The sequence below is a fragment of the Ursus arctos genome, unplaced genomic scaffold, assembly GCF_023065955.2.
Source record: "Ursus arctos isolate Adak ecotype North America unplaced genomic scaffold, UrsArc2.0 scaffold_22, whole genome shotgun sequence".
Taxonomy (NCBI): domain Eukaryota; kingdom Metazoa; phylum Chordata; class Mammalia; order Carnivora; family Ursidae; genus Ursus; species Ursus arctos.
This window is the reverse complement of record NW_026622897.1, coordinates 1,802,551-1,821,951: the sequence shown is the minus strand read 5'-3', so window position 1 is coordinate 1,821,951 and position 19,401 is coordinate 1,802,551. Positions and strand designations below refer to the sequence as shown.

Here is a 19,401-nt window from a genome sequence, read left to right as displayed (position 1 = left end):
GAGTGCTAGAGGAAGCAAAATAGAATGACAAAAGCATGGTATTAATAAAGTATATATATATATATATATATATATGGCCCTACTTCAAGCACATGCACCTCCCATGCCTTACCACATGCTAAACATGCAGTAATATATACATGTACATATTAGCGCATGCTGGAAGAGTTTATAAAGAATCTTAGCACTATAAAGCCTTGGTCTGATCGTTAGAAAATGCGTCCTGGCTCTAAGAACATGTGCAAGTTTAACTGGAGACGCCAGTGGACTCAGGGAGATCAAGAGGAGGGTAGCGACACCCACAGCGGAGTAAAGATGGATGGAAGACCAGCACGGTGAAAACCGCCAATAAACCTGACACCCAGAGACTGACCCACGGGGGTCATCCTCTCCTGTTAAGCAAACAGGCAGTGAATTAAACATGCGTGGAGAGAAAAAACCACACTTTCCTACATTCAAAGGGAGGACGTTGTTTTGTTTCACGATGAATTTTTATATTCGCAAAAACACTTGAAACGATCCACTTAACAGAAGGCTTTTAAAATGTTATCATGAGTTGACTGGTGCCCACGCCGTGTATGCCAAGCGTGCGAGCCCCAGTGCAGGCACACGTGGGACATACGGTGCATTCGGTCCCAGCCCTGTTACTCCATAGCAAGAAAGCAAATACAACAAAAGAGCAGGTCAGACGATTGCTGTGGTTTCCCGGAGCGTGTAAAAGTTGTGTTTACGCTATGCTGTAGCCAAGTGTGCAATAGCATTATGTCTGAAGAAACAATGTTTATAGCTTAATTTAAAAATGCTTTAATACTAAAAAATACTTACCCATCATCTGAGCTTTCAGTGAGTCATAATTGCTGATCACAGATCACCATACAGATATGATAATAATGAAAAAGTCTGAAGTATTGTGAGATTTATCAAAATGCGACAAAGTAAACAATTGCTGCTGGGAGAAAATGGCACCGATAGACGTGCACAGCCTGGGGCTGCCACAAACCTCCAATCTGGGGGATAAGGCGGAACCTCCGAGTATCCGCCGAGACACAGTGCCACGAGGTGCGCCCGTCCTGGCTTTATCTGTCCTATCAGAAAGATCTTTAGGGCTCCAGCGTGGGTTCCCTCTGAAGACAGATTTTTCTTATCAATCCGTTCAGCTCTTTGCATTGGCTTCCGACCAGTTTTCATGACTAAGACCACAGGCGGGTGAGGGCAAGAAGGCGTTTGTCCTCATTTTTTCTTGCAGTGAAGATTGTGCATAGACACAGGGTCCCTCAAATCAGGGGAAACAGAGAAACTCATTATGTTGTTGGATGCCAGGAAGAAGCAGGCTCCAGGCAGTTAGCCAGAACCCGGTAAGTGAATGTGTGTGCACGGGACACACGGCTTGGGTGCACATCATTGCCAACAGCTTGAAAATATCAGGTCACAGTCTATCACCCACCTGGGAAGCCTGGTCCTTGGGACTGCAAGTGTGACTCCAGTGGGGAGACTCCAGCATAGCTCGTGGAAGCTGCCCTTTGCACCTCCCTTCAGATCTTCAGACCACAGCTGTCAGCCCACGGAGGCGTGAGAAAGCCTGGATTCACACTCTAGCTCTGCCATGACTTGGTGTGTGGCTGTGGACAAGTGTTTTTCTTAACTTCTCAGAGGCTCAGTTTCCTGCCCTGTGAAAGTGAGAGAATAATGGTATGTAATTCATAGCATTGGGCGTGGGGGGGGGGTGGTCTTGCAGGCGCGTGTGTGAAGAGCTTCTCAGGTTTCCTGGGACTCAGGGCTGTAGGCCGAGGTGGCTGGGATCAAACAGACCAGGCTGACTCTCCGTCCTCCCACACTTGAGCCTCAGCGGGTTGGAGACGGAATACTGTCCTGCTTGACACGTCCCCACCCAGTGCTCAGACCCCAGAACTCATCACAGCACAAGGATCTTCTGCAAGTACTGTGCTCTGAGGCCAGGGCTGCAAGAAGAGGGGTGCTCCCGCTGCCCTGCGCAGTGCCCACATCGGACTGACGTGTCCAGGGAAAGTCTTTGAGGACGGCGGCCCCTTCTCAGCCCTTCCAACAGATTGTCAGTGCCCAGCCCAGAGGTGTTGAAGACCCAGGAAAAGACAAGACTCAAATTCAAAACGACAGTGAAAGAGGGATTATAACATTACACACATCGGGGTGAAATAAGGGAAAACAGATGAAATTCACGGGCCTTTGAATTACGTTTGGGACGTCCTTGCTGCCCTGTCCTGCTCGTCTGTGGAGACAGAAGTGGGAATGGAAAGCACTGCCCTCTCCCTGAATCTCCCTCCAGAGGCTCAAGCAGAGCCCCCACGCGGGGATGCACCGGAACCTCGCTGGCCACTCAGCCTCTGGTCTGCACCCTGCTCTGGGTGCAGCCTCAGTTGTCTCCTCTGATGAGGAACCCGTGTCCCCTGCAGAACGCCTGCAGTCACGCCTCGCAGGTGTTTGCATCCACTCAGAAGAACCTTTTACGTCGAGTTCTAAATCGAGCGCCTTGGTGGTTTCAGTCCACAGAGACGTGGGGCAGCTGGATGCCACGGCAGTTACCCTGGGCCACGGTGGCACCGGTCACATCAGTGAATGGATGCGTAAAACGGACGGCATCTCACGTCTCTTCAGGGCGGGCAGGCCACGGAGCGGACCAGTGCTGGTCCGTAAAACAGTTGCCCAGTGTACAGTCCTGCTTCCACAAGAGTAAGGAGGACGTGCCTTTTCCTGGCTCGCTCAGGCACCTGCGGGTTTAGCTGAACCCTGGAGAACAGGGGTGCTGTCGTGGGGCTTGGGGGTATCCTGGAGGGAAGGCTGCAGCCGTTCGCCGCCCCAGACCCACTACCGCCCCGGGGAGCTCCATCTTCTCCTTCGGGTCTTGGGGACCTGCCATGTCCCCGTTCTCCTAGATGTGCCAGAAACTGGAGCCAAAGGGGAAGAGCTCCAAATCCCAGTTTCCCGCTGTCCCCACGTGAAGTGCGGTGACAGGCGGAAGGTGCCTAGCAGGGGCTGACCTAGAGACCCTCAGTGCCCCCCTGCCTGTCACTCTCCGCCCTTCCACGCCCCACCAACCCCCTCCTGCTAACCGCACTCTTTGAGTCCTCGGCATGAGACCAGACAGACGCCCGAGATCACACGTGGCAGGTCCGGCCGCTGCCCCAGCCCTGTCCACAGCACAGCACTGCACCGCGTCACTGTTTATCTCAAGGTGACACTTGTAATGGGTTGTGGCTGCGCTTCCTAACCCATTTATGTAATCCTTCCTGCTTTGCTTGCAGTCATTTCCTGGGCTTTCGCACCAATAAAATGGTTCCTTTCCCAAGACACAGTTCATTCAATTTAAATCTGGATTCATTATAGCTAAACTTAGGACATGTCTTTGCAAAGGAAGGAAAAAAACAGCAATAAATAACGCACGGAAATTATTCAGCATTTATTCTGCACCCCCCCCCCCCCAGTGTCGTGGGCTCAGCACATAGCAGTTGGGGGAAAAGAATCCCTGCCCTTGAGAATCAAAGCCCAGTTGCACATATGGAAAGGCTCTCAGGGCAGGGCACCAATGCAATTGTCAGTCATTCCTTATTCACAGGGTCACCCGGCCATATGGCCAGACTTTCCGCGGACTTCGTGCTGTTAAGGGGACTCTTCACCCACCTGCGCCTCCTTTGCTTTTGGTTCCCCTCCCGTGCGTTCTCCCACAGCATCCTTAGCCTCTGGCCTCTACCCCAAAAGGGCCCTCTCACTGCCCATCAAACTGCAGTTTGGGTTTGAGACTAAGACACTTGCAGGGGCTGGAGTCCAGAGGAAGCCTGCTGCGGTCTGCCTGGCCTTTGTGGGGTTCCTCCTGTGCCCACCTGGCCGGTGACGAGGGAAGCACTCTGGGGCGTGGTCAGAGGGCTCGCAGGCCAAGTGCATGGAGGATCAGGTGGCTTTTCCAGAACGTTGAATGTAACCTATGTAAATACAATAATATAACGTTAATTCAAGTAAATATCTGTGACTACAATTTGAAAATTGAGGGTGATGCTCTTAATTCACAGAAGTCCCAGTAACCACACCCCCTCGACAATCACTGACCCAGAGTCATGACCAACAGAGAGAAACAGAAAGGCCTGGATTTTTTTTTTTTTTTTTTTAATTTTGGACCATTTGACTTTAAAAGGAAAGGTGGAGGAAAGATTGAAATGAAGGAAGATGAATAATCGTAATCGGCATTAACCGAGTGCCAGGCACACTAGACTCAGTCCTGCCAATATTGCTGTGAAGTAGGTAAAGGTCTGCCGTGTACGTTTTATAGATGGGGAAGAAGAGGTTGGACGCAGTCGGGTCACTTTCCAGCTGCCGGGTGGCCAGGCAGCTGCGGCTTTGCTGCAAAGCCAGCCCTGACCCATGTGCTCTGCTGCCATCTAGGACCCAGCCCGCAAAGACCCATCACACGCACAGCCCCTGAGTGCCATCTTCTTTGACGTTTTGGTTGACCTTGGAGTTAAAATGAAGCTGAAACCTTTTCCTTCTTCACACTTCCCTGTAAAATTTCATTACCAGCCAAACATAATAGAGTAGTTGTCCCTAATGCATCCCTGATATAATTCAAATGATATTTAAATAATGGTTTAGAGTTCAGGGTTTATTTAGAATCAAGAAGCGATTTATGTTGTTGGGTTTTTGTTGTTTTTGGTTTTTTTAAAGATAAAGGCAGTTATTTTAAATTGCTGAACACTTCATTTTCTTTCCTCAGAATTTTTTTTTACATTAAAAAAGGTACAAGGGAATTTGAACCAAGATAAAGAGTTAGCCAAGTTTTTTGAGAGTTTTTTGTTTTTCCTTGTTGTTGATTATTTATTTATTTATTTGGAAGGGCAGATGGGATCAAAGAGAATCAGATTTTCCACCTTCCATGTTAGGTTAATAACTGAGATCCCAGGGACAGATTCGATCTCTGCATTAAGGTCATTCTGACAGCATCTTCCCACCCCCTTCCCCAAAACACCTGCCGGGAGTTTTTGCTTCAGGTCATGTGCTCACTCATACCTGTATGTTTCTTGCAGTCGACCTGGACAGGCTCAATGATGACGTCAAGCGCTACAGTTGCACTCCCAGGAATTACTCCGTCAACTTAAGAGAGGAGCTGAAGCTCACGCACGTGGTCTTCTTTCCCCGTTGCCTCCTCGTGCAGCGCTGTGGGGGCAACTGTGGCTGTGGGACCATCAACTGGAAATCCTGCACCTGCAGCTCCGGGAAAACTGTGAAAAAGTATCATGAGGTATGCCCTTCTCAAACGTCTGTGCTGCAGTGCTGCAACACTGTAACATATGAGTTCTTTCCAGCTGCAAATGCTATGTAATCTGTAGGGTGTTGGACCGGCCCACTGGGTACAGTTGTTCATGTCGTTCACTGCACAAAGGCACACAGCCAGAAGGATGATAGGGAGCTGAAATTATACATGAGCTAAACTTGCCAAGCCAGATGTCTAGAGGGTCCAAGTCCTTCCTGAAGGATGGACTCGTTTTTCTCTTCTTTTTTTTTTTTTAAGATTTCATTTATTTATTCATTTGAGAGAGACGGAGTGAGAGCACAAGAGGTGGAGGAGAGGGCCAGAGGGAGAAGGAGAAGCAGACTCCCCTGCTGAGCGGGGTCCCAACGTGGGACTCGATCCCAGGACCCCAGGACCATGACCTGAACTGAAGGCAGACACTTAACCGACTGAACCACCTAGGCACCCCTGGACTCTTATTTCTCATCATCATAATACAACCTGTGAGACAATATCTTTGTTAGATTATATAATCAAATGCATGATGCAGTGATTCAGGGCTTACATGGCCTCTTTGTAGTAATATTATAGAATTCATAAAGCCTATCACTGCAAAATCTAGGTTGCTTTAAGAATTCTAATTTTAAGGTCCAAACTTGAATTCAGTTAAGTCCTTAAGAAATTAAGCAGAGTGAAGACAGCAAAATGAGATTGACAGAAAATAGAGACACTTTCTGATTCTCTAAATATGATATTATTTTTCTTCCAAAAATGCCAATTTTCCCAAATACTGCGGAGTGCTACCTGGGGAATCAGCTCTGAAAGTATGCAAAACTAAACAAAAGTAAATATGAAGATAAAAGAGGAACAAAAATTTAGGGAGAACAGAGTTCTGCTCTCTGCAGAGACTCTCTCCAGAGTCTATGTTCCTATCACTAGTAACACTGTGCTTTTTCCTTTTTAAATTCACAGCACTTTACTTAGCATTAAAGAAAGAGTAGATTGAAGGACAGTCAGAGCCACTCCTGACATTGGCAGCAGCTGTTACTTCCCCATCATGGGAGCATCACAAGCTACAAAATTTAGAGACTCAGTTTTCACATATGTGAAATGGGACTAAGAAATTATATCAGACAATAATTTATAAAGTGATTCTGGAGATCCAATGATGCATATGGAATAATGCATATGGAATGCATTTTGTAAGATGTGAAACATCATACAGAAATGTGCTTGAACTTTACATCAAAAACTAGGGATGTACTGTATGGTGACTAACATAGTATAATAAAAAATATTATTAAAAATGTGCTTGAGAATATAATCTAAACAAGGAAGCAGATATTATCATTAGAAAGGATTGTTTGAGCTGCTTTTCCTCTGTATCCACCAGAACAAAGGACTGGAGAGTGCTCCCTAAATAAAGCGCCCAGCTTTGTAAAACTGGGTGTTTTGTTTTGCTTTTTTAATCCTGAAAACAATAAAACAATATGAACAAGTTTGAGAGGTGACTTCGGAGCTAAAGGAGAATGGATATGTCATAGTGGTATTTTCAACTTGGGAAGTGTAGGAAGTCAATGCCACAGTGACCATGCTTACCTTACACGGGGGAAACATTATTTTAGACCTACATAGAGCTTATTTTCTTGGTCATAAGAATTTCTTACTCCACCCTGCAGTTTTCAAGGGGAAAAAAAAAATGTTTTCATGTCCAGAGAATGTGTTCATTGTGTTTTATTTTTGTATGACCTGATGAACTCTAGATTGGATGTTGTCCTTTGCATCTAAGGACCTGAATTTCGTCACGTTAGTCATACCGCGAGGATCAGTGAAGAATGCAATAACCAGGCTAGAGTTAAGTAATCCAGGGAGTGACAAGATCTCTGCCTAGGCATAACGCTGAGGAAAAGCATTCAAGTGCAGGCTTTTGATCTATTTGTAGAGTGTGTTATTTTCCTCTGGACTCTGCTCAGATAGAAGTTACAGCTTCGTTTTTTAAAATGTTTATTGCGGAAATGGTAGAGTTGGACATACACCCCACCCCTTCAAAAAACCCTCACCTCCCAGACAGTTAAAGCTAAAGAACTCTGAAGGGCCCTTCTCTTGCTTCTTTTCTTGTCTCTGCACCACAGAGCTGTTACCTGTAATTTCTGTTCACAATTAATATCTAGAAAGGGAAGCCCTTGATCTCTGTTCATCACATGAGCAGGTCTGAGATGTCAGCATCTTTTGGACACTGCTCTCGGAAGCATCTCTTTGAAACATTGTATCACAGTATTTTTACTTCTGGGGTTTGCAGAGCTCTACACAAAATCACTCTGCCAGGTGCTGGACGAAGGGACAAAACAGCATCAATCGCTGTCTCAGCCGCTGCATACCTGGGACAAATGTGCCTGGCACATTGCCCCGTGACTCCTAAAATCTCTTGCAGGGTGTCATGGTGATCACTCTGTTGAGTGCCTCGTGGGAAAGAGTAGAAGGCTTGTACCGTTTCCAGCAATGGGGGTTGCCTGAGCGAGGCTCATGAGGGAAAAATCCTGGTTCTCTGTTCTATTCGGTGTCTGTGTTCTTACCCCAGAGACACGAGAAACCAGTTTCCCTAGCTTCTGGTTGTAACTGATGAGATGTGAAATGAGTTTCCATGGGCCACGAGCACCCTTAAGGGGGTAACTGGAACTTGTCACATACGCAGGCCTGTGTGACTCTGTGCAAATATTTCAGCACTCAGGGTTTAAGGCATAAAATCTGAAAAATGATAAGGTTCCTGATGAAGCTTAGGTAATTGTTCTTTCCAGGGGTCGTGCTGTTGCTCGAGTAGGGGTTGAGCATTTTTCACTGTGCGATACAGTGTTACCTCCTTTATGACTTTCTGTTCTCAAGTTTGTAGGTCTCCTGTTAAGGTATTTTTCCTGTTTGCTCCTAGTAGTTCTTTGATGCCTCTTGGAATGTATAGGATACAAAAGACACTTCGGGGTAGTGATTTTTCAAAAGGAAGCTTCCAGAAAACATGTAGACCATTAGAGGATGCTGTCAGTTCAGTTCCCATCTTGCCTTCATAATGCTCCTTGAAGGAACAGGATCTTCCCTAGAAATACGGTGACCTTTTAAATTAATACTTAACTGGTTTTCATCATTTGATTCCCTGTCTGTGGACATTCAGGCAAGAGCCAAAAACTCACAAAGCAGAGAGAGAAAGATCGAAGTTAATTTCTCTGTCTTTCCTCTCGTGATTTTGTCGAGATGCTGCTATAACCACCTAGCCTGTCTAGTAGAACCTTCTGCAGTGATGGGAATCTTCCCTCCCTGCCCCGCCCGACGGTGCCTCCAGCAACATGTGGTTGGGGGGCCACTGACGTGTACGGACGCAAACAGGAGACCGGACTTTGCGTTTTATATGATTTTAACTTACTTAAATGTAAACAGCTACACAGGGCTGGTGGCTGCCGTATTGAAGAGTGCAGCCCAGTCCCGTTTGTGTTTCTGGCACAACCATTCCTGTCTCTGGACAAACTGGAAAAGAAATAATGACTTTAGAGGATTATTTTTGTTTCACTCCAGAGTTTCATGTTAAAAATGTGCTTCCTTGGGGCGCCTGGGTAGCGCAGTCGTTAAGCGTCTGCCTTCCGCTCAGGGCGTGATCCCGGCGTTCCGGGATCGAGTCCCACATCAGGCTCCTCCGCTATGAGCCTGCTTCTTCCTCTCCCACTCCCCCTGCTTGTGTTCCCTCTCTCGCTGGCTGTCTTTCTGTCACATAAATAAATAAAATCTTTAAAAAAAAAAAATGTGCTTCCTATTACAGCTTAAGAGTTAGGAAATGTAAGCAGGTATTTATATGAACAAAAAGATTGATTAAAAGTTTTAAACTGTTGAACTTCAGATTTGGGATAAAAGAATAGTAATTTTAGTTTTTACATGTTTAAGCATGTTCCATAGAAACAAATTTAGCAAAAATTGGAAATTGAGATCAAGGAGACAGAAAAAATAATTGTTTCCAAAAAGTTTCTACTCTGTGGCAAAAGCAGTGAGATTTGGGGTTCTGATTATAACCAATCATAACAAAAGTCAAGAAAATCTCTTTTGTTTTTCTGGAAATTGCATTTCTACAGCTAGTGTAGAGTCTCCCTGCTTCCTCCTCTTTCTCTCTCTTTGGGTGAGACTGTGAGACCACACTCCCAAGGCTGTGTTTCCAACCAGAGACGGGGCAACAGAGCAAAACATTGCCTGACTGAAAGGAAGACGTGGCCTCTGGTTCCAGCTTTGCCATGTAGGGGAGCCTAGGGATGTGTGGGTTCCTCGCTTCATCCCCACAGTAACCCACAATTTTGGGTTCCCAGGCAGACCTGAAATTACATGGTATCCATTAACTATTATGCTATCCTACCCCCAAATCCTACCTTACTGAAATTACGTAAGGAATATAAGCAGATTGGTGTGGAAGTGCTAGGTCAATGTAAAGGAATAAAGATGTGATCGGAACAGTTAATGTTGATGGAAAGTTCACTCACACATCAGTGATACCACTGACACTTAGCTCATGGGGATACTGGACAAAGGCGAGCGCTGAAGACTTGGAAGCCCAGAACAGATGTGGATGGAGTTTTCTGCGAGGTCTGGCTTCCCTGCAGCCTCGATGACTCCCCAAGTGAATGGACCCTACATTTAAGTACGACCAAATGTGCACACCCCTTTCCTTCTAGACCTAGCTTCCCACCATTGCTTTGCACAGCTGCATGGGGGTGTGCTCCCCTCAAGTAGACAAGACCCCTCGTGACATGAACGGTCCTCCCTGCGAATTCTGTGCGCTGAATTTGGTGCCCGGTTAGCCTTCCGTGAACGTTTTCTGCAGTGGGTAGTCATGAGCCCTGAAAGGTGCTGTCGAAATTGTGGAACGGCTTAGTTCTTTAAAGGTTGGCCTGCAGCTGAGTGCACCCCAAACCCCAGAGTGCTCCCAGAAAACTTAATGTCTACAGAGAGCAAGATTGCATTTTCAGTATTCATGATTGTTTTATGGACCCTGACTATAATCCCAGCCTTTGGTCACCTGCAGACTTCATGGGCCAGGGAAGCGCAGCTAAACTCTGTCATCGATGTCTGTCTTACCGAGTACCTGTCTTATGACGTGGAATCAGCCCTTCCGCTATGATGTTCCACGAGCTGGGACTGCTGCCTGCAAGTTTGGTAATTACCCAGGCAGAAAATAACGTGCTCTCCCTTCTCAAGATGCTTTTGCTTGTAATCACTTATGTTTCAGAAAAATGGACTAGCAGCCCTTAAAAATCTAAACTCTCTGCACATTTTTCGTAAAGTCTAGAAGCATGGAAAAGCTCAAAATGGAAGCAAAAATAGGAGGATTTTTCTTAAGATCAGAAGCTATATGTATACGAAATACCTCCTGCTTTAGAAGTTGGGGAGAATCTTAAATAAACTCTTAATGAGTCCAGCTTATACAGTGCGTTTGTCCTGAAATATGTGTTTGTGTTCCTATGTCAGCCATTAATTTGAGAACTATTACAAGGCCTTAACAACCTTTTTTTTTATATTCCCAATAAAGAAGAACCCAACTCACCAGATAGCTTTTTTGCCTAGTATTGTTTTATTAGTGTAATAGCTTTATGGTAATGATTTATTCAGTGGTTTATTGGCTACGGGGCGAGCAACCGAGGTGAAATATCTTTCGTGATATGGTAATTTGCAGACTGCGCGTCTTTGCCTTTGTGTAGTGTTGTGAAAGCCACCAACTGGCTTAGTCGTTCTCCAGTTAGTAAAAGTCAACTTTGCCTGGCTTCGTGTGGTTTTCCAGGTGGTGGAGAGGGTTCAGGATTTCCATCTCCACCCACAGGTCGTAGGAAGTGGCTGGCTGCTCGTCAGTGGATTTTTATTTCAGGGCGTGCTTGCAGCTGTGAACCCTAGCTGGAAAATAGGAAAGCATTTGGGGATGGTTCCTATTAGTAAGTGTCCTTCAGCAACTGTAATTAATGCAGTGGTTCCTTCCCTTTCAAAGTGACCAGACAACCTATCACCAGCCAGTGTGCCTTCCCAGATGAAGGCTTTTCACTTCTCTTTTAACTTTCCAGGCTCTCTCAAGTCGGCTTTGCTTTCTTCCTCCTTTCAATGCTGTGTATCTGCACCTAAGACCATTACATGGTCTGAAAGCTTTGAGCATCAGTGCTGTGATCAGCCAGGAAAGCAGTCCAATTTCCACTTTGTTCAAACAGTGCTTTCCTGTCTTGTCTGGGAGAGTGTCTGCCAATTCATTTTTCTCTTCTTATCAGCAAAGCACATATATACTGTGCTCACGTTGCTTAATATAAAACACAGGGAAAACCCCTGAACCATGAGGAGACCAGTTAGAAACGCTGCCCTGGCTCTGCGCCCATCCCACCGCACGCACTTTTGTTTGCCGTCAAATGAGAAAGTGAATCACCAGAGCCCTGAATGTCCAGGGGCGGTCATCACAAGTCATGCGGCTTTCATCACGACCTTATGCTTATCGTGTGCCATCGTCTTAGGAGTCCTTTCCCTCCCCTACATCTGCAGACCCCCAACTCTGGTTTACGTAGAGTCTTGGACCACAGTGACTGATGCGTATTGGAGAGATTCTTGGCGGAGCTGTAGGACTCAAACTTCTAACGCCTTCGGAGGCACTCCGACCAAATATAGCACAGCTGGACTTGCCGATTCGTCGTGGGCGGGGCCATTCAGCACCCCAAAATGTCAGACACTCTGCAATCTTCATTCTTTGTTTTGTTTGGTTTTGTTTTGTTTTTACTTACTTGTTTTTGTATGAAGAAGCAACGTCTTTTTTTTCCCATGTAGTTCCCAGCAGGAGAGAACACGGAAGCCACACACAAGGGCAGATGTCATTGTAATTCTGCTCTTCATACTTTAAATCTTTGGCCAGAATTGTGAAAGGGTTAAAAGTGGCCCAAAGCGTGGGGCCCTTTTTTTGGCCTCTGCTTTATTTCCTGGCTTGTGTGTCTGTCCCCTGTGTTTGTTGGAGGTGCAGGGAGACAGGTAATGAGAGGAGACGCAGGAGGAGGTGAAAAGGAGAGAATAGGAGCGTTCACTTCCGCGTTGGCACCTCCCCCCCCCCCGGGTGTTTCTTTTCCAGCTGCTGTGTTCCCAACAGGCTACTGAGCCATACGAACATCAGTTCCCATTTCACAGGTGAGCTCATCCACCTGGAGTCAGGTTCCAGTGCCACCCATTCTCCTGCCAACTCTGTAACTTTGGGCAACTAGCGTAATCTCTCTTTCCTTACGCATGAGAATTAGAACAGTACCTAAGAGTGCTGCAGGGAAGTCCAGATAATACCAGCAAAGTCCCTTACAACAGTGTGTGACATCTGGCAGATACTCCGTGATCTTAGTAGCAGTTTCTGTTGTCCTTGCCCTCGAAGCACTTTAATCCGACGAATAGAGACAACACAAAATAAATCGGGTGACGTTGCGCGATACATATTGCCAGAGTAGTAGAGTTGCAGGAGAACAAGAGAGCAATAGAAGTAGCTATCCGACCTGCCATTTGCATCAGCTTTACCAACAGCAGATGTTTTTGAGTCTTTGTGCCCCTGGCATGAACTCTCGTAGGGAGTCCCTTCCCCCCTTGTTTTGTACTCATAAGTATTCTTCTGAAGCCCTGCTGCACGTGGGAATCCGTGTTCCACAGTGTGTTAGCGAGTCCAGACTCCAGAGCTGGATCGAACATGGGACAAACGAGGTGACTTATTCTCCTCCTCACTGGGGCCCCGGCCCAGCCTGGCTAAATGAAGGGGTACAAAGTGCTGAGGACTCTCACCCTGCTTTTCCTGCCAATGGTTTTGGCCTGTTTGTGACTCGAAGCAGGTAATGATGTGAAGGTGAGCACATTGCTGGGAAGAGAATTCGTAGTCAAGAATCAGACGAATGCCATGAGAAGTCCCGCGGACTCTAAACAAGATTTTGCCACAGGTAGCCTTCATCTAGGACCAGAGCCTGCCAGCCAGAGCACCTCAGTCCCCACTCCAGGTCCCCGCTCCAGGTCCCATGTGGAGCTTGACACCCCTTGAGACACAAAAAGAAATCATGGGCACATCAAAGAGGCGTTGGTCCCAGTGTGCTAGGACCCTAGGGGACAGAGCCCTGTGCGCCAGTCCAAATGGCCAGAAGACCCCGCACAAGGCACACGGCCTCCTTGAGGGTCTCAGTCCTCCCGTCTATAAGATGGGGATAAGGATACATCCTCTACTATGTGACAAGATTTGTTGGAGGGCAAAAGAAATAACGTGTCTGTGCAAATCCTTTGAAAACTATAAAATACAACATCATTGTATGGTAGCATCCGATGGAGTTTGGAGCCTGAAAGGAAAATAGAAAAAAAATCAAAAGTTAAAGGCTAACAGGAACCTAAGAACATACAGAAGAGAAGCAGTTAAACTGACCAGGTAGTGTCTGTGGACGCATGTATGTGATTTTCCAAGTAGTTGTGTCTGAGATGAGCAATGTTTGATTTTAGCAACGCCACAGCAGGGAAGAAGTTAGCTTCCATGTAAACGTACTAAAATCATGTTTCAACTTAGATTTTTGTAAGTTTTTATTTAAATTCCAGTGTGTTAACATACAATGTAATATCAGTTTCAGGTGTACAATGCAGTGATTCAGCACGTCCATACATCACCCGTGCTCATGACGACAGGTGCACTGCCCCATCCCCGTCACCTGTTCCTCCCCCACTCACCTCCCCTCTGGTCACCAGCAGTGTGTTCTCTGTAGTTAAGTCTGTTTCTCGGTTTGCCTCTCTCTCTTTTCCCCCCATGTTCATTTGTTTTGTTTCTTAAATTCCACATATGAGTGAAATCATATGGTGTTTGTCTTTCTCTGACTTATTTCACTTAGCGTCATACTCTCTAGCTCCATCCACATCATTATAATCAACTTATTAATTTAAAAAAATTAAGGATTATACTTTATGAAGAAATGCTGTATTGATACACAGATATTATGTAGAAGGATTTTAATGGAGCCTGGTCTGTTTTGAATTGTAAAAGGTATTGTATATTAACAAATGTATAAGAACATAAACACATTTTCACTTAATTATGGCCACTAATCACCTTCATCAGGGCAAAATATTTTACATCGACCAAACGTTTAGCCACACTGGTGTATTATGTTCATGACTTTTTTCATTGTTCTGTCTACGGAAGTAATAAATGCTCGGTTTTGTATTTATCCATAACATATGCTCTGTTCAGAAGAATCTTTATGACAGTATTTGGAGCAACACTCGGCACGACACAGGGCCTTTGAAAGCTATCGAGAAGTGCCTGCCAGGACCCCTGAGCTCACCTTGGTACTCAGGGCTGGTAACGCAGGTGACGTTACTCTGTGATCACAGACCACTCCACGCCAGGAAGTTGATGACTGTAAAAACTTACAGGAGAGCATCATGACAGCAAGTCCATAGTTTTCATTGGCTTCTCAAAAGATTGGGAACCAGTTGTCAAAAAGAGCCTAAGGGGTATCTAGTTGTGCTAAACTCTCAGGGCTTTCTAACAGGAAATATGCTTCTTGTCCTAGGTATTAAAGTTTGAGCCTGGCCATTTCAAGAGGAGGGGCAGAGCGAAGCACATGGCTCTCGTTGACATCCAGTTGGACCACCACGAGCGGTGTGATTGCATCTGCAGCTCGAGACCGCCTCGATAAAGAATGTGCACATGCTAACACTGAGCATGAACGAATCTTTAGTTTAAGGAGGGTGTGGTAAGAGACCCTTGCCCACCAGCAACCGAACTTCACTTAGCCTGCAAAGCAATGAATACAAGTGGTTGCTGAGTTTCAAACTAGCTTTGTTAGCCATGGCAAGTAGAAAGGTATATCATCAACTTCTGTATCCCAGAATATAGGATTGCATTTAATAATAGTGTCGGAGAATATATACACGTATGTATACATATGTGTATATTTTCCGTGTCTGTGCATAAATACATCAAACGGTTTATTCAGTATATACAACCAGGTACACCAGAGCTGACATATGGTTGAGTTATTTAGACCCTTAAAATCTTTTGACAAATTCAGGGACATATTAAATTACCTGAAACATGGCCTTGGAAGATTCAGAAGATTGTTTTATTTTTAAATTTGAATCACAAAACAGCGGTGGATCTTGCTCTTTTAAAGAGAGCACCTTTTATATTAAAATCCAATAAATGAGCTTTTCTTTATATATACATCTTAAGTGTAAAAAAAAAAAAAAAGCTATGGTTTCTGGGGAAAAGGCACAGACCTAACATTTTTCCCATGGGATGCACTACATGCTTACCTCTGTAGACAATAATTACCCATCTCCAGAAGCATGCCATAATAATATAGATGCTTTAGAAATTAAGTCATTAAGTCTTCTTTTTATGCATCTTGCTGAGGCATGCAAATTCATTTAACATTAACACCTGTCTCAAAAAAATTTCTTGGAAGGTTTATTATAATCCTCCCAGAGACAATTTATTAACTGTAGCAGAAATTTGAACTGTTTCTTCCTGAAAACCCCTCCACAGAAGTAACTCCTTTGGAAAATGACATGGGGACTTTGTATGAGCCTTTCAAAATACTGTTCATTGAAAGATTTGGGTAGTTGAAAGTAAGAAGAGTGAACGTAGAAATATTAACGGAACTGGAAATCGGGTGGAATATTTGATTGGATCCATATTTAATAATGGGTCCAAACTCTCCAAACTATGCTAATTCATTTTATGTCTCTTGCTTTTGTGCTCCTGTCTCTTTGATATACAAACGTGGATTTACAATGGCATTTAAATTTGGCAAGCATCATGAATTATTTATAGCCTAAAAGCTTTCGTGTATTAAAACAACCCAATTTTATTGATGTAAATTCCTAATTGTACCCTCACTTGCCATTCTGAATTCCTGTTTCTGAACTAAGTGAAATCCGATCTGGGTGTGTGGTTCTCTCCAGGCCTGTGGAGCTTGTTCTGAGAAGCCGTCCTGCAAGTTACAGGAACACGAATTTGGCCTTGCCCCACCACTTGCGACCTTGAGTTCATTACTGGTATTCAGAGTCATCTTCCCTCCCTGGGTCCTCAGTGTCTGTTGGAAAGGAGGCGGACTCCTGGAGTAGGAAGTGATTCATCATTCTCCAGAGCAAGGCTCTTGAGAGAGAGCATGATGAAATCCAGATAGCTCCAGGGCTACTCCGAGAAAGCCCCAGTTTTCTTGCTGCCTTGAAACAAAAAAGGAGAGCCGATTTCTTCCGTGAGTCTAGGGCCCTAGTGACTCGAAGCGCCTTGAGTGAGGGGGTGTGAGGCAGGCTGGGTAAGCCCCGGGCTCAGGGAAGGGGCCTAAACACACGCTTCAAAGCACGGGGCATGTTCTCCACTGTCCTTAGTCGCATCCTCCTTTCCTTTCAGCTCTTTGAGACGAAAGGACATTCATTTCTTATTGAAGATGCCAAACTTCCCTAGAAACACCCAGGTTCTTACCGCCGGGGGTTGGGGGGGGGGGGGCTGCTGAACTCCCTGTCTTGCTCAGTTGCCCAGAGTCCCAGAGCAGAGTCAGAAGTAGCCGAAGCAGACGCCCTCACGATCAGGGGACCGCTCGTCCCCTTCACGAGCACGTGCAAGTTTGCCATGAAAACATCGGCTTGGGCACCCAAATCAAAACGTGTGTCACCTCGTTCTGGCTTGTGCAGCTCACGTCGTAGCTGTAAGTATGAAAAATTCAAGTGTTCTCCCCAGTTTTCAATAAACCTTCCAGGCTGCAATAACCGGGACGGTTTTCGGTTAAAGCCCCATCTGTACTTTTTATTTATTAGCTGAAATGTAAGCAGACATATTCACTCACTTTTCCTTCTTCTTTCCTGAGTGTTTTATTAAAACGTCCCCCTTGGTTATCTGTTATCTATTGCACGTCCAACATGTAGCCAATAAATCTGTTTCATCGCCATCAAAGGAATAAAAAAGCTCGCTGTACAAATTACATTTCAAAACAAACCCTAATAAATCCGCATTTCTGCATGGCTCACTCTCCTGGAATAATGGCTTTCATTCAATATGTTCTTATAGGGCAGAACACTTTCATAAGTGGAATTTGTTATGTTTTTTGTCATATCAGTAACATGCAGCTTTTTCCTTTCGCGGCATCTTTCTATAGCAAATGTAATATGGCTCTTATCTTCATGAAAAATATAGATTGCTTTTGAACAAAACTACACCATTATTTAGTTCCCAATTGCAGTTTTAAAAGGTATAGAGCGTGATGACCTTACTTTCAGCAATGCATGCAGGTTTTCGGGGTGACAAGATGGGGTGACGGCTGCCGGCTTGCTTTCAGGAAGTGGGAACGGCACCAACCTTGTCCCCTGGAGCAGGCTTTCGCTCTGTCCCTGTCCCGAAGCTGGGCAGTGGGGTGGGACTTGAGGTCTTGCTGTCCTGTTGTTGTGTCTGTGCCTCTTTGTCTGTTTCCCCACTGGCCTTCTAATAAAATGTAGTCTCTGCTGACATTCCTCCCTGAAGAGAGTTCGCAGCCTGTCTTGTCCTTAGGGGCCTGACATCAGGACCATGCAGATTTATCTCCCTTCTGTCTGCCCTGGAAGCTTTCCCGTCCCAGCCAGAGGGGGCGTGCTCCCAGCTCAGGGAGACCCATGAGGGGCTGCACACCTGCGGACTTTGATGTATGATCAGGGGACGGACGGGGAGCAGGGTTGCAAAGTGTAAAGAGAGCTCTCCTCACTGCACGAATTCGAGCTTTTGCTTGCAGCTTAGTCTTTGTCATCGTCCTACCGGAAGCAGGACGGCAGCTGCTCAATGTGGGCTGAAACTCAGCCACTTGATTTAGCTGAGCGGTTTCAGGTTGTTTGGGGGAAGGGAGTAGAGACGTGTATTCTGTATCAAAAATCAATTTTACCACCGGAAATACCAGCTAATGTGTGAGTCAAAGTGTGGGGCAGGGACAGGAAGGAATCAAATAATGCTGTGCACGGTAGTTAATTCAGATAGCTTGGATTTTTATATAAAAATCATGCTATATAGGGGGCGCCTGGGTGGCACAGCGGTTAAGCGTCTGCCTTCGGCTCAGGGCGTGATCCCAGCGTTATGGGATTGAGCCCCACATCAGGCTCCTCTGCTATGAGCCTGCTTCTTCCTCTCCCACTCCCCCTGCTTGTGTTCCTTCTCTCGCTGGCTGTCTCTGTCGAATAAAAAAAAAAAAAAAAAATCATGCTATATAGCTAACATGATTTTTATATAAAAATCCAAGCTATCTGAACATATATGTATATATATATATGTACACACACACAGTTATCTGAGTATATATATATAAGTTATCTGAATATATATATACAAGTTATCTGAATATATATACGAGTTATCTGAATACACACACACACACAGTATTTTAATGTAGATACCTTAATCATCTTATGTTATTTCCTGAAGTTATACATGTGTCCAGTTTTGCTCCAAGAATAACTTAACAGATGTCCAAATTGTTCACATCCTCCCGGGATCCTCTGGTAAAATATTAAATTACAATTCATAGGTTAGTATTCATGCCTGAAATCCCAGGAAATACAGTTTGTTTATTGACGGTTCTGATCAAATATGCTAGAAGAGAGAATATTTATAATTCACTGGTTTTTATTGACATCCACTTAAATTGTGTTGTTTTTAAAGATCAAGTTGAAGACATGGCAGCCCTGGGGTGTGGGTTGGGGGATCTCCTGAGTGTCAGGGGACGGCATCAGCCATGGGGATGCATGAGCCACTAACCGCTTCGTTTCAGACTTCCTGCTTGCCCTTCAGGTTAAGTCCTCAATTTGCAAGTTAACGTGTATCTTTTTTAAATAAAGTTCATTTCCATAGAGATCTTAAAAATTCTTTAGCCGACCACATTAGAAGGGAGTGGGTCTGAGTTGGTCACAAAGCTTAATGTACTTCATGCTGCACGTTAAGGGGCAAGAAATCTTCATTTTCCAATAAAACTGTTTGACTTTCTAATTATTTTAAACTGTTGGATACGGGCTGCCAGGTTTAGTGGCAAGGAACCAAATGTTAAAATCACTCTTGGATTCAATTTTTATTTTACATAATTCCTATAATATAGGTTCTCTTTTAAGAACATATTCTGGGTCATGTTCTCTAACCTCCAGGT

General features: G+C 45.1%; 1 protein-coding gene across 2 annotated transcripts in view; it reads left to right on the top strand.

Moving 5' to 3' along the window:
• Positions 1 to 17,271, top strand: part of PDGFD (platelet derived growth factor D) — a 224,810-nt gene extending 207,539 nt beyond the window's left edge. For both annotated transcript variants that reach the window (XM_026505880.4, XM_026505879.4), the window contains exons 6-7: positions 5,049 to 5,263; positions 14,812 to 17,271. In XM_026505880.4, coding sequence (XP_026361665.1) covers positions 5,049 to 5,263; positions 14,812 to 14,937 — 341 coding nt within the window. In that variant the 3' untranslated portion in view covers positions 14,938 to 17,271. The remainder of the gene's footprint in view (positions 1 to 5,048; positions 5,264 to 14,811) is intronic.
• Positions 17,272 to 19,401: the final 2,130 nt, after the last annotated feature.